General features: G+C 38.4%; 1 protein-coding gene across 1 annotated transcript; it reads right to left on the bottom strand.

Moving 5' to 3' along the window:
• Positions 1–5,411: 5,411 nt before the first annotated feature.
• LOC138074020 (olfactory receptor 6K3-like) lies at positions 5,412–6,362 on the bottom strand. The gene has a single exon (XM_068966004.1). It carries the CDS (start codon positions 6,360–6,362, stop codon positions 5,412–5,414), a length of 951 nt encoding a protein of 316 aa, XP_068822105.1.
• Between the last annotated feature and the right edge of the window lie 6,387 nt (positions 6,363–12,749).

Below are 12,749 nucleotides of genomic sequence, written 5' to 3'. Positions count from 1 at the left end.
ATTTTTTTTTTCCAAATGTAGTTGATTTTATCTTTAATCTTCTTAAAAGATTATCTAATATGAGATTTTGGAAATATATTTTGGTATAGGAAGACATTCTTTCTCTGAAAGTTTTGTCTAACAATTCTTCTTGTGACTTGGAAGCTTATTTTCCTTGTCTATTTGCTTATATTTTTTCTTAAAGTTAAAACTTTCAGGTGGCAAAATTGTTTTTTTAATAATTTAGCATAGGAAGAAACCATCTTTCTTTCTCATCAGATTTATTTAAATATAATTTGTATTAAAAATTTTCTGGGAAAGATTGAAGGCAAAAGGAGAAGAGGGCAGCAGAGGATGAGATTGCTGGATACCATCACCGAATCAATGGACATGAATTTACGTGAACTCCGGGAGATAAGGAAGGACAGGGAAGTTGCAGCTGGCGTGCTACAGTCCATAGCGTCACAAAGACTTGATCACTATGAGTGACTGAACAACAATTTGCATACAAAGAACCATACATATTTAATGTGTACAACTTGATAAGTTTGAATATATTGCAAACACCCTTGACAGCATCAGAATAAAGGTAATATGCATATCCAATACCATCTAGAAGTTCCTTATACCCCTTAGTTTGTAGTTTGCTTGTTATGGTTTTCTCTGTGTTACATGTGAAGAACACAATATGAGATTTACCCCTTGAAATTTTGAAATGCCCAATGCCATATTCTTAACTATAGGCACTATGTTATACAGCAGATTTATAGAACTTATTCATGTCTCATTGTTGAAACTCTATACTTACTGAACAACTCCTCATTTCCCTCGCCTCTCAATTCCCAGCAACCATAATAATATTCTCTGCTTCTGTGAGTTTGACTATTTTATATACTTCATATAAGTGGAATCATACAGTGTTTTACTTTCTGTTGTTAGGTTCATTTAGCTTAATATCTTCCAGATTTATTAATATTATTGCAAATGGCAGAGTTTCTCTCTTTTTTTAAAAAACTAAATAATGCTCCACTATGCATGTATACCACAATTTTTAATCAGGTTATCTCATGATGTACACTTGGGTTGCTTCCATTTCCTGGCTATTGTGGATAGTGCTTCAATAAACATAGGAGTGCAGATATCTCTCAGTGATCCTGACTTCAATTCTTTTAGATGTATATCCTGAAGTGGGACTACTAGATCACATGGTACTTGAACTTTTAATTTTTGGGGAATCTCCATCAGTTCAGTTCAGTTCAGTCGCTCAGTTGTGTCCGACTCTTTGCAACCCCATGAATCGCAGCACGCCAGGCCTCCCTGTCCATCACCAACTCCCGGAGTTCACTCAGACTCATGTCCATCGAGTCCGTGATGCCATCCAGCCATCTCATCCTCTGTCGTCCCCTTCTCCTACTGCCCCCAATCCCTCCCAGCATCAGAGTCTTTTCCAATGAGTCAGCTCTCCGCATGAGGTGGCCAAAGTACTGGAGTTTCAGCTTTAGCATCAGTCCTTCCAAACAAATCCCAGGGCTGATCTCCTTCAGAAAGGACTGGTTGGATCTCCTTGCAGTCCAAGGGACTCTCAAGAGTCTTCTCCAACACCACAGTTCAAAAGCATCAATTCTTCGGCGCTCAGCCTTCTTCACAGTCCAACTCTCACATCCATACATGACCACAGGAAAACCCATAGCCTTAACTAGATGGACTTTAGTCGGCAAAGTAATGTCTGTGCTTTTGAATATATTGTTTTCCATATTTATGCACCATTTTACATACCCACTATACAAGGGTTCCAATTTCTCTGTCACCTCACCAATATTTGTTCTCTTTTGTTTTTTGGTTAATAGCCATCTTAACTGGTGTGAGAAGATATTTCATTGTAGTTTTGATTTGCATTTCCTTGATGGTTAATAAGTGCTAGTTGCTCAGTCGCATCTGACTCTTTGTGACTTCATGCACGATAGCCCATCAGACTCCTCTGTCCATGGAATTTTCCAGGCAAGAATAGTGGAGTGGGTTGCCATTACCTTCTCCAGGAGATCTTCCTGACCCAGGGATCAAACCCAAGTCTCCTGAAGCACAGGCAGATTCTTTATCGTCTGAGCCACCATAATGTTTTAATGCTGAATTTTTTTTATATACCTGTTAGCTAAGTGTATGTCTTATTTGAAGAAATATCTGTTCAAATACTTTGCCCATTTTAATTGAGTTATTTGAGGGGGTCCTTATATATTTTTGGGTTTCCCTGGTGGCTCAGACAGTAAATAATCTGCCTGCAATGTGGAGACCAGGGTTTGATCCCTGGATTGGGAAGATTGCCTGGAGAAGGAAATGGCAACTCACTCCAGTACTCTTGCCTGGAGAATTCCATGAACAGAGGAGCCTGATGGGCTACAGTCCATGGGGTTGCAAAGAGTTGGACATGACTGGGTGACTAACAAATGTTTTAGAAATTATCACCTCAGATATATGGTTTGCAAATGTTTCTCTCATTCTGCAGGTTGCCTTTTTGTTCTGTTGATTATTTCCTTTGCTGTACAGTAGTTTTTAGTTTGATGTAGTCCCACTTGTCTATTTTTTTTTCCTGCTTGTCTATTTTTATTTTTGTTGCCTGTGCTTTTGAAGTCATATGCAAAAAGTCATTGCCAAAATTTATGCTAAGGGTATTTTCCTCTGTTTTCTTCTAGGAAATTTACAGTCCCAGGTCTTATGTGAAACAGTCTCTTCTGATCTGCTGATTCAGTTATTCTTTAGCTCAAAAATAATTTCCTTTAATTTCAATTATTATATTTCTTCTACTTTGTTTCTTTGTGAAATTTCTATATTCATATGTATGGTAGAGGATGACATGATTGGATGGCATCACTGACATGAACATGAATTTGAGCAAACTCTAGGAGACAGTGAAAGACAGGGAAGCTGCAGTCCATGGGGTCACAAAAGTCAGACATAACTTACCTACTGAACAACAATAACAACAATATATGGTTTGTAGAATAAGTGAATATATTCCCTATATATTTCTTTCCTTACATTTAATCTTAGACTTTTCATGCTGGTCCTTTTTTTCTGAAATATGTCCTTTAGGCTTTCTTCTAAGTCATTATTTTCATTTTTGTAGTATTCAATTTATTCAATATTTCTGTTACATTTTATTTTTGTATTTTTTATTTGCCAGTGTTTTTACTAATAGATCTTAATACTATTTTCACAAATCTCATTGAACATTTAAATAAAAATTATTTTACTCATTTTTACATTAGATTTATTCTGTTTCATTTGTTTCCAATCCTCAAATATCTATCTCTATTTCATTATAGTAATTCTTCAAGTAATTATTGAGCCATGCATTAAACACATTTAATGGTCTTATAGCACTCAGTGTAGGGGAAGACTAAAGCAATTATTTTACAAAAGGATAATCTGGGTGTGTGGATATATGTGTGTGTGTTCATGTATGTGACTACATATACAGATACGAAACTAACTAGAGAAGAATGTGTCAATGATCTAATGGCTCATCACAAACATGGACGCATCTGCCATGAAGTCTGACATCAGCTGTAGATGACTGTTTCCGTGCCGAAAAGTTGTATGTTTCCGTTTTTGTTTTAGCAGCCTGAGATTACTTGGATATTTAATCACTTCTCTGGCTTGTGTATTTCAGACTTACTTTTCATACACTTCTCTGAACACAGCTCAAGGGACAGCTCCACTGTGATTCTATTTGATTCTATTTCTTGTATCTGGAGCTTCCGAATGAACCATGACTTCTCAGCATCTGCTTTTCCAGGTTTTGATCATTTTTTTTTTCATAGCTTATGTGTAGAATTATATCCATTTTCATCCCTAGATTCTTTTATCCTATTTCCTCTATCAATATCTGTTGATAAGTATAGTCTTCAATTGGACCTTGTATGTATGTATACTGGGGTAACAATTCAAGTTTAGGGATAAATTAAGGGCAATTTTTTACAGTATTTATAGTATTTTGGTTTTATATTATTTTACTTTTTGTATGTTCTGATTTACTATTCAGTTCAGTTTAGTCGCTCAGTTGTGTCCGACTCTTTGCGACCCCATGAATCGCAGCACGCCAGGCCTCCCTGTCCATCACCAACTCCCGGAGTTCACTCAGACTCACATCCATCGAGTCAGTGATGCCATCCAGCCATCTCATCCTCTGTCATCCCCTTCTCCTCCTGCCCCCAATCCCTCCAGCATCAGAGTCTTTTCCACTGATTTACTGTAGTTTTTATATATTCAGCTTTGATCATTTCTGGACTACCCAACAGATTCAGCTGGTGCTTTAGACACTTCAAATCAAATATATTAATTCTTTCTTGAAAGGAATGTGACATATGGTATTTCAAGGTATAAAAATGGCTATTATGAATGTCCTTGGACAATACAAAGAGAACAAAAATAAAAGCAAGAGAAGTAACTCAGAAAGGTCTGTATCTTTCTTTAATTATATGTATTATCTCTTTATTCATCATCTATCTACTTTTTATCATTTCAGAGTGTGTTTGAAATCACATTAAATCAAATAGCCTAATTCAATCAAATTGGACAAATTCAACCAAAATAGTTAAAGTGAAGATTAATTCCACTTGGCCCCAGAAAAACAATATTAACAAAACTCCATGAACAATAATCATACAGAAATGTCCCTAAGTATGAGATTTCATTTCCAATATATCATTATTTACTATAGCATTCTTTAAAACATCCAAAATAAATGCAAGTAATTAGTGGCAAATAAGAGTAATAACTAACACTTATTTTTGCATTTGCGCTATGTTGTAAAACATTCTAATTACTTTCATAGGGTAATTCACTCAGTTTTTATAACAACTATATGAAGTTCTACCTTCAATATATATTACTTTTATACCCATTTCATAGATGATGAAACTAAGATGCAGAGTGATTAATTAACATCTTTCTCAAGGTCTCAGAGCTAGTATGTGGTACCAGTGAAATATGGACCTCACCCTCTTCTCTAGATCTTATGCTTTTAACTGCTATATTTTATAACTTTCAGTTGTTACTAATGCCTATAACATTATAATACTAATATAATAATAATTTTAAAACATATTAACAATAAAATTGATGTTCATAAACAACAAAATAAATGTTCAAGAAAGCAAACAACAATAAAATTAATGCTCAAATATATTTTGATGGCTTAAACATTATATTTCCTTTCTATTATTTATCTATCTGTTCAAGTCTATACAGGTATTTATTGATATCTTAATTGAATACATATAAATGTAATAAACAGGTACGTGGGAAGAAGAACTGGGATAAACAGAAAATATCAGTATGACAATAAATTAGTATGTTAATTTTAGGATCTAGAACATTACAGTGACATTCAAATTGAGAGATTTGAATGATCAATCAATTCTTGGGATCTAGCATTAACTTGCAGATGCATAAAATACCTTCTGAAGGCAGAGAAGCTTCTTAATTGCAATCTTCATATCCTTGTTTCTCAAGCTGTAAATGATAGGATTGAAACAGGGAGCAAGAACTGCAAACATCAGTGCAATGATTTTGTCCAAAATTGGTGGGAAAGTGGCAGAGAAACGCAGGTACATGAGGGATACACTGCCATAGAACATCAGAAAGACACCAAGATGAGATGCACAGGTAGAAAAGGCCTTCTGACGGCCTTCAGCAGAGGGAATTCTTAGGATCACAGTGATGATTCTGATATATGAGAGGGCAATTATCAAGACAGAGAAGATGATAGCAATAGCATGGATCACATCCTCAATCAAAATCATGGATGTGTCCGTACATGCCAAGCGTAGCACAGGTTCAAAGTCACAGAAGATCTGGTGGATTAGGTTTGGCCCACAGAAGGGCAGTGTAGAAATCCATACAATCTCTGGTAGCAACACAAGAAAACCAAAGATACAGGAGCCTATAGAGAGCTGAGTGCACAGCCGGGGCGTCATAATGGTTGGGTAGCGGAGAGGATTACAGATGGCAACATACCTGTCAATGGCCATGGTAGTCAACAAAATCCCCTCTGAATTGCCCAGTGAGTGGAAGAAGTACATCTGCAAGAGGCAACCAATTACGGAGATGGTCTTCTTCTTACTGACAAGATTGGAGAGCATTTTGGGAATGGTGGCTGTGGTGTACCAGATCTCCAAAAATGAGAATATGCTGATGAAATTATACATGGGATTGTGCAGATGAGTATCCATCCTGACTGCAAAAAACACAATGAGATTCCCAATAATGATGAATATGTAGATGATTAACAAAGGAATAAAGAAGAGGAGGTTACCATCTTCAAACTTGGGAAATCCAGAAAAGAAAAATTCTGTCACCATAGACGTTTGGTTACTTCTCACCATGGTCTCAGCAGCCTTAATTGTTATACATAAAAAGACACAACTCATTCCCTAAATGAAGTGTGAAGGATCAGGTCAATTATGTTATATGAGTACAAAGAACAACACTTGAGGTAAATTATTTACTTCTATCATTCTTTGATTCATTAAATAAATATTCATTTAGTGCCTATTGTATGCCTCGGGCCTCCCAGGTGATGCAGTGATAAGGAACCCTCCTGCCAATGCAGGAAATTCTAGAGAGGTGGGTTTGACCCCCAGGTTGGGAGGATCCTCTGGAGAGGGAAATGGCAACCCACTCCAGTATTCTTGCCTGGAGAACTCCATGAACAGAGGAGCCTGGTGGGCTACAGTCCATGGGGTCACAAAGAGTTGGACACGACTGAGCACACACACACACGTGCCAAACACAACTGTAGGTTTATTGAGTTCAGTAGTGAAGAAAATAGTCTCTACTTTCATGAACCTTATATACTAATTAAGGAGACAGATAATAATCAAATAAAGTATTAATAATGTCATGTTTATAAGCCCATAGTAACTATAATAAAGTAGGATATTAGGGGTACTATTAATAATCACAGTTTTATAAGAATTCACAAAATCATTATTAATCACATGCTAAATTCTCTAATGACTCTTGGCTATAGGTTAGAAAAATCAAAACTTTTGGTTCCTATGATGATGTAATCATCATAAAGTTACATTTTGCATTTTCTGGAACATCCTCAGTTTCCAATAGTATGCTTCTTTATCAGGCCACAGAGCAGCTTTGAGTGTAGCTAGAGAAGAGAATAAGGCTTTCAGACACACATATCGATATAGAGATTTGGTAGGAAACTCCAGCAGCAGCAAAGTAAATCTAGTAGAAATTTGCCACCACAGAATGAAAGGACTGGTGAAAAATTCAGCACTAGAGCATTTTGTAAGTATGAAGGAGACCCAGTAGGTGAACTGTGGGCTCTCTCTTGGGAATCTGGTTCTTGAAATCTTTTCAATCAGATTCCTAAAACATCAATCTGTTAGAGATCTTGAAAAGAAGAAGAGATTCTGAATGAACAACTGTCTCTCTATTCAGTTTTCTTGGTTGAATTACAAAAAAAAAGTTGATTTTCTTAGAATTGGAACTTTAAGGTTAGTAGATTTGGAGAAAGTAGCTGAAATTCTTCAAGGAAAAAACTCAAAGATAATGACATACATTGCTTAGCTTTTGGATTTAGGGGTTTAAGATGGATGCATAAAAATGTGAAGACAATAAGATATTGATAATTGTATGGAAATGGAGGCCTAGAAACTGATATTCCCATGAAATTCAAGAAAAATTATAACAGAAATAATAATTAATAACATAAAAGGTCATATTCTTAAAGACCAATTATTAGAGTTTAAAACATGTAAGTAGAATAATTACCATATGTCGAAAATCCTAGAATGGGAGAAAATCAATGATATAAATTCATGGTAAAATTTTATGAGAAAAGTTGTTAACTGAGTCATTCCTGTGAACTTTAATGTCTTTGCATGACACAACTAAGGTTGAAGGTATCAAAGTATGTGCCAAAGAAAATAATTTTTAGGTAACAGCAATGTAAGGAAAGGGAGAATACCAATAAAACATTTTCCCTGGAACTTTTCTCAGCCTAGAAACACAAGGGAAGTGGAAGAGTTGGCAACTTTCATCTGAAAATGGTATTGTTTTTATAAAAGAGATTCACATAAGTTAAGCAAGAAGGTAAATAGACATTATAGGCACAGAGAAGACTATTTGCCAAGGGAAAAATGCCACTGGGTATTCATAGGAAAGAATAGGAAGGAACGGTATTAGTTGGGATTAGTAGGAACAAGGCTATATTAGGAAAGTCTTGGAGAAATTCACAGAAGAAGGTAAGAAACAGGATTGACTTCAAATTCACAGAAATGTTAGGCTATCCCAACACCCAAAGGGAAAGAATCAGAAGGGAAAGAATCATAAAGGAAAGACTTACACTTTTAAATAAAGGACGTGGATTTAAGAGTTTAATGCACAGGAATAAAATAATAAGAGAGTGGAAGATCCTTCTTGCTCTACCTTCCACCTCAAAAATACATGGACAGTGAAGAAACTGGCTCCTGATGAAAAACCTGTATGAGTTTTCAGATGTCTCCCGGCAGACTCTCCAGGAGATAGATGCTCGTTCCACTCCTGATTTGTGCACAGCCAGGTCATCAGTCTCTGCAGGGAGTTGCAGTAAAAGACCCAGTCTCCGCTGGTCATTCATGCTTTCTGAACAATTATGTTCACCCCGGCATTTTCATTCCTAAGTTGCTTTAGCTGAAGCCTTGGACCAAAGGACCAAAGTCATCTTCAGGTATCTCTACTGAGACCTCCTTAGGGGAGGAGAAGGAAAAACCTTTGAGATACTTTTCTCCTCTCTGACTTAGCTCACTCTGTGACTTCCCTTCTATTTCAATGTCTATAAAATGGTACAGCCTTTTGTTCAGAGCCCCTTCAACACTGCAATGACCTCCAAGTCTGTATTGATACCCCTGGTGCTTAACTGGTGCTCAGTTTTGTAGGAGATATGAAAAGGGCTGGGATGGGGGGAATTGGTCCTTTCTCCAGTCACACTATCACGGTAAGTGATTCAAAGCTTCACTTTTACTCTCACTTGTTTCCGTTGTTGCTTTAACCCACTGTTTTGACACCTGGCAATTCAATGCTCTTAGATCAGCTGAACTCAGGAAGAGATTAAGGGAAGGAGCAAAGAAGAGTTACATGAGCTCCATTTACAAATTAGTGGAGAAATGACTACTGCCAATTCCTTAGAACTGAGACATTTTGGACCTCTAAAGCAGTCACAGCTACTGGCTTCTTGGGTTTCTAGCATCTCTATTTATTTCCTCTAAGTGACTAGTAGTAATCCTTTCAATAGAATCCAGGTGCTTATATTCTAGCAAAATCAACATTGTACTCTACAGAGCTTCATATGAAATTTATCTGTTGGAGACTGGGAGAAGAGAAATGAGCTGACCCAATCCCACTGGCTTCCCTGGTGGCTCAGAGGTTAAAGTGTCTGCCTGCAATGCAAGAGACCTGGGTTCGATCCCTGGGTTGGGAAGATCCCTTGGAGAAGGAAATGGCAACCCACTCCAGTACTCTTGCCTGGAGAATCCCATGGACAGAGGAGCCTGGCGGTCTACAGTCCATGGGGTCACAAAGAGTTGGACTGAGCAAATTCACTTTCACTTTCAAAACCCGATTGGAGAAAGGAAGACGTGCATTAAAAAACTGATCTGGAGTTAAGACTAGTCAATTTGAGTCAAAACTCTAGGATATGATTTTCAGTTATAGGCTACTGACACTACCTTATCTCTCTTAATTCATGTTCTCATTTGGTTTATATTCATTTCATTGGGAACAGAAACCAGTATGTAAAATGACTTACTTTTGGACCAGAGTTAATTTAGAGAAACTCTGAAGGTGTGAAAGCAGAGAAACAGAATAATTAGGGAAAAGGTGTTAATTATTCAACCCATCATGCCTCAGATAAAACAAAACATTATCACTGGTTTTAAATCTATCACCTCCCTTCTGATCCTAATTCCATTCATGCAATCTCAAATATGTTTCTAAATATTGGTATTTAAGTTAACAGAAGAAGCCCTAGCTAAGTGTCTTTTCTTTCTACTTGGGAATAAATTTACTTTCTCATTAACATTGGACCAATCTCATCTCGGACCCGTGTGCATTTTCCTCTTACCTCTGGCAGAAACAACGAGGTCCCTTCCCTGTCCTGCATTTAAGCAGTTCAAGTCCCTTCAGTACCTCAGATAGGACTGTTATACCTGTCTAAAATCTTCTTGGGGATATTTCTCTACCAAAATATTCCCCCTGATGACTGAAGAAAAATAGCAGTTCTATTTCCCCATGGGTTAATTAGTAGAACCCTTCTCCTCTGGTCTTTTCTCATTAGTTCTCCTTTCTGTTAAGAACTCTAAGAGTCTTCCTTAACTATGACCATTTTTGATAGATATGCTCAGAATCAATACACATAAATACCATTATTCTGAAGAATTGCTTTCAACAGAATTAGGGTTTGTTTTTTGTAGTGTGTTTTGTTGCCGTTTTGTTTTTAACTATTCTCTGAAAGGATAGTGGCCTTTTTCAAGGCCTGTTGAATTTCCCTGAGGAAGATACAATATCATTTGCAATAGCATCGTTCACTGTAGCACACTATGCCATGATAAACTTGCTTACTTTGCTGAAGATACTCCTCTACCACAAGCTCTAAAAATAGACCACTACCTTTCAGTTTGAGCCCACATATACAGGATTAGTTCCAGTGGTTCCAGGGAAGATTTGAGCATAATTGGGGATACCAATCATCTCTATATAGCAAAGAAAATCACAAAATCTTAACTCTTCCCTGTATCCATGCCCTTTGCAAGCTAATTTGGCAGCTCTTTCTAGTGCAGTGGTAAACCATCTGCTTGCCAGTGCAAGAGAGGCAAGAGATGCAGGTTTGATTCTGAGTCATGAATATCCCCTGGAGACAGGAATGGCTATCCACTCCAGGATTCTTGTCTGGATAATTCCATGGAGAGAGGAGTCTGGTGGGCTACAGTTCACAGGGTCACAAAGAGTTGGACATGACTGAGCATTCATACACTTACTCACTCTACCAAGAAGTGAAATTTCTTTCCCTCCTCTAAGTGCCCCTTTTGTTGACTATGAGGGCTACTCCATTTCTTCTAAGGGACTTTTGCCCACAGTAGTATATATGATGGTTATCTGAATTAAATTCTCCCATTCCCATCCATTTTAGTTCTGATTCTTAAAATGTCAATATTCACTCTTGCCATCTCCTGTTTGGCCACATCAAATTAAACTTGATTTATGGACCTAACATTCCAGGTTTGTATGCAAAATTGTTCTTTGCAGTATCAGACTTAATTTTGACCACCAGACACATCCACAAATGGGCATCGTTTCCACTTTGGCTCAGCCTCTTCACTCTGGAGCTTTTTCTCAACTCTTCCCCAGTAGCATGTTGGACATCTACTGACCTGGGAAGCTCATCTTTTTGCCTTTTCATACTGTTGCATACTGTTCATGGGGTTCTCAAGGCAAGATTGCCAAAGTGGTTTGTCATTCCCTTCTCCAGTGGATCAAATTTTGTCGGAATTCTCCACCACGACCCAGCCATCTTGGGTGGCCCTGCACAGCATGGCTCATAGATTCATTGAGTTAGACAAGGCTGTGATCCATGTGATCATTTCGGTTAGTTTCCTGTGATTGTGGTTTTCATTCTGTCTGCCATCTTATAGATGAGAATAAGAGGATTGTATAGGCTTCCTGATGGGAGGGACTGGCTGTTGGGAAAACTGGGTCATGCTCTGGTGGACAGGGCCTGCTCAGTAAATCCAATTTTCTGCCCATGGGTAGGTATGTACTCCCGCCCTGTATTTTGGCCTGGGGCTGCCCACTCCTGGAGTCTGCAGTCTCTGTGGTAGAGCTATAGTCTCTGTAAGGGCTTCTCTGTTAGCTCAAATGGAAAAGAATCTGCCTACAATGTGGGAGACCTGGGTTCGATCCCTGGGTCAGGAAGATCTCCTGGAGAAGGGCATTGCAACCCACTCCAGTATTCTTGTCGGGAGAATCCCATGAACAGAGAAGTCTGACCAGCTACAGTCCATGAAATCATGGAGTCGGACATGACTGAGCAATTAACACTTTCACAGTCTCTATGGTAGGGCTAATGGCAACCTTCTCCTAGAGGACTTATGCCAACATGCCACATCTCTAAAGACTGATGCTGCCAGTGCCCTGACCCTGCAGCAGGCCACTGTAGAGACCTATGCCTCTGGCGGAGACTCACACTCACTCACAGGCAAGTCTGGCTCAGTTTCTTGTGGGTTCACTGCTCCTCTCCCCTGGGTTCCTGGTGCACATAAGGTTTGGTTTGTGCCCTCCAAAAGTCTCTGTTTCCCCAGTCATATAGAAGTTCTGTAATCAAATCCCACTGACCTTCAAAGTCAGATTTCCTGGGGATTCCCAGTCCCTTTAAGAGATCCCCAGGTTGGGAAGTCTGTTGTAGGGCCTAGAACCTTTGCAGCAGTGTGAGAACTTCTTTTGTATAATTGTTCTTCAGTTTCTAGGTGACCCACCCAGCGGCTTTATGGTAGGACTAATGGCAACCTTCTCCAAGAGGACTTATACCTCACAGGACTGCTGCTGCCAGAGCCTGTGTCGCCACAGGAGGCTACTGTTGACCCATGCCTCTGAAGGAGACCCTCAAACCCTCACAGGCAGATCTGGCTCAGTCTTTTGTGGGGGTCTCTTTTCCTCTCCCTGGGTCTCAAAGAATCAGATACTCCCGAACAACTGAACAAGTCCCCCTTTTAAATTGA

The sequence above is a fragment of the Capricornis sumatraensis genome, chromosome 2, assembly GCF_032405125.1.
Source record: "Capricornis sumatraensis isolate serow.1 chromosome 2, serow.2, whole genome shotgun sequence".
NCBI lineage: Eukaryota > Metazoa > Chordata > Mammalia > Artiodactyla > Bovidae > Capricornis > Capricornis sumatraensis.
Note: the sequence above shows the minus strand (reverse complement) of the source record. Positions and strands in the feature narration are given on the sequence as shown.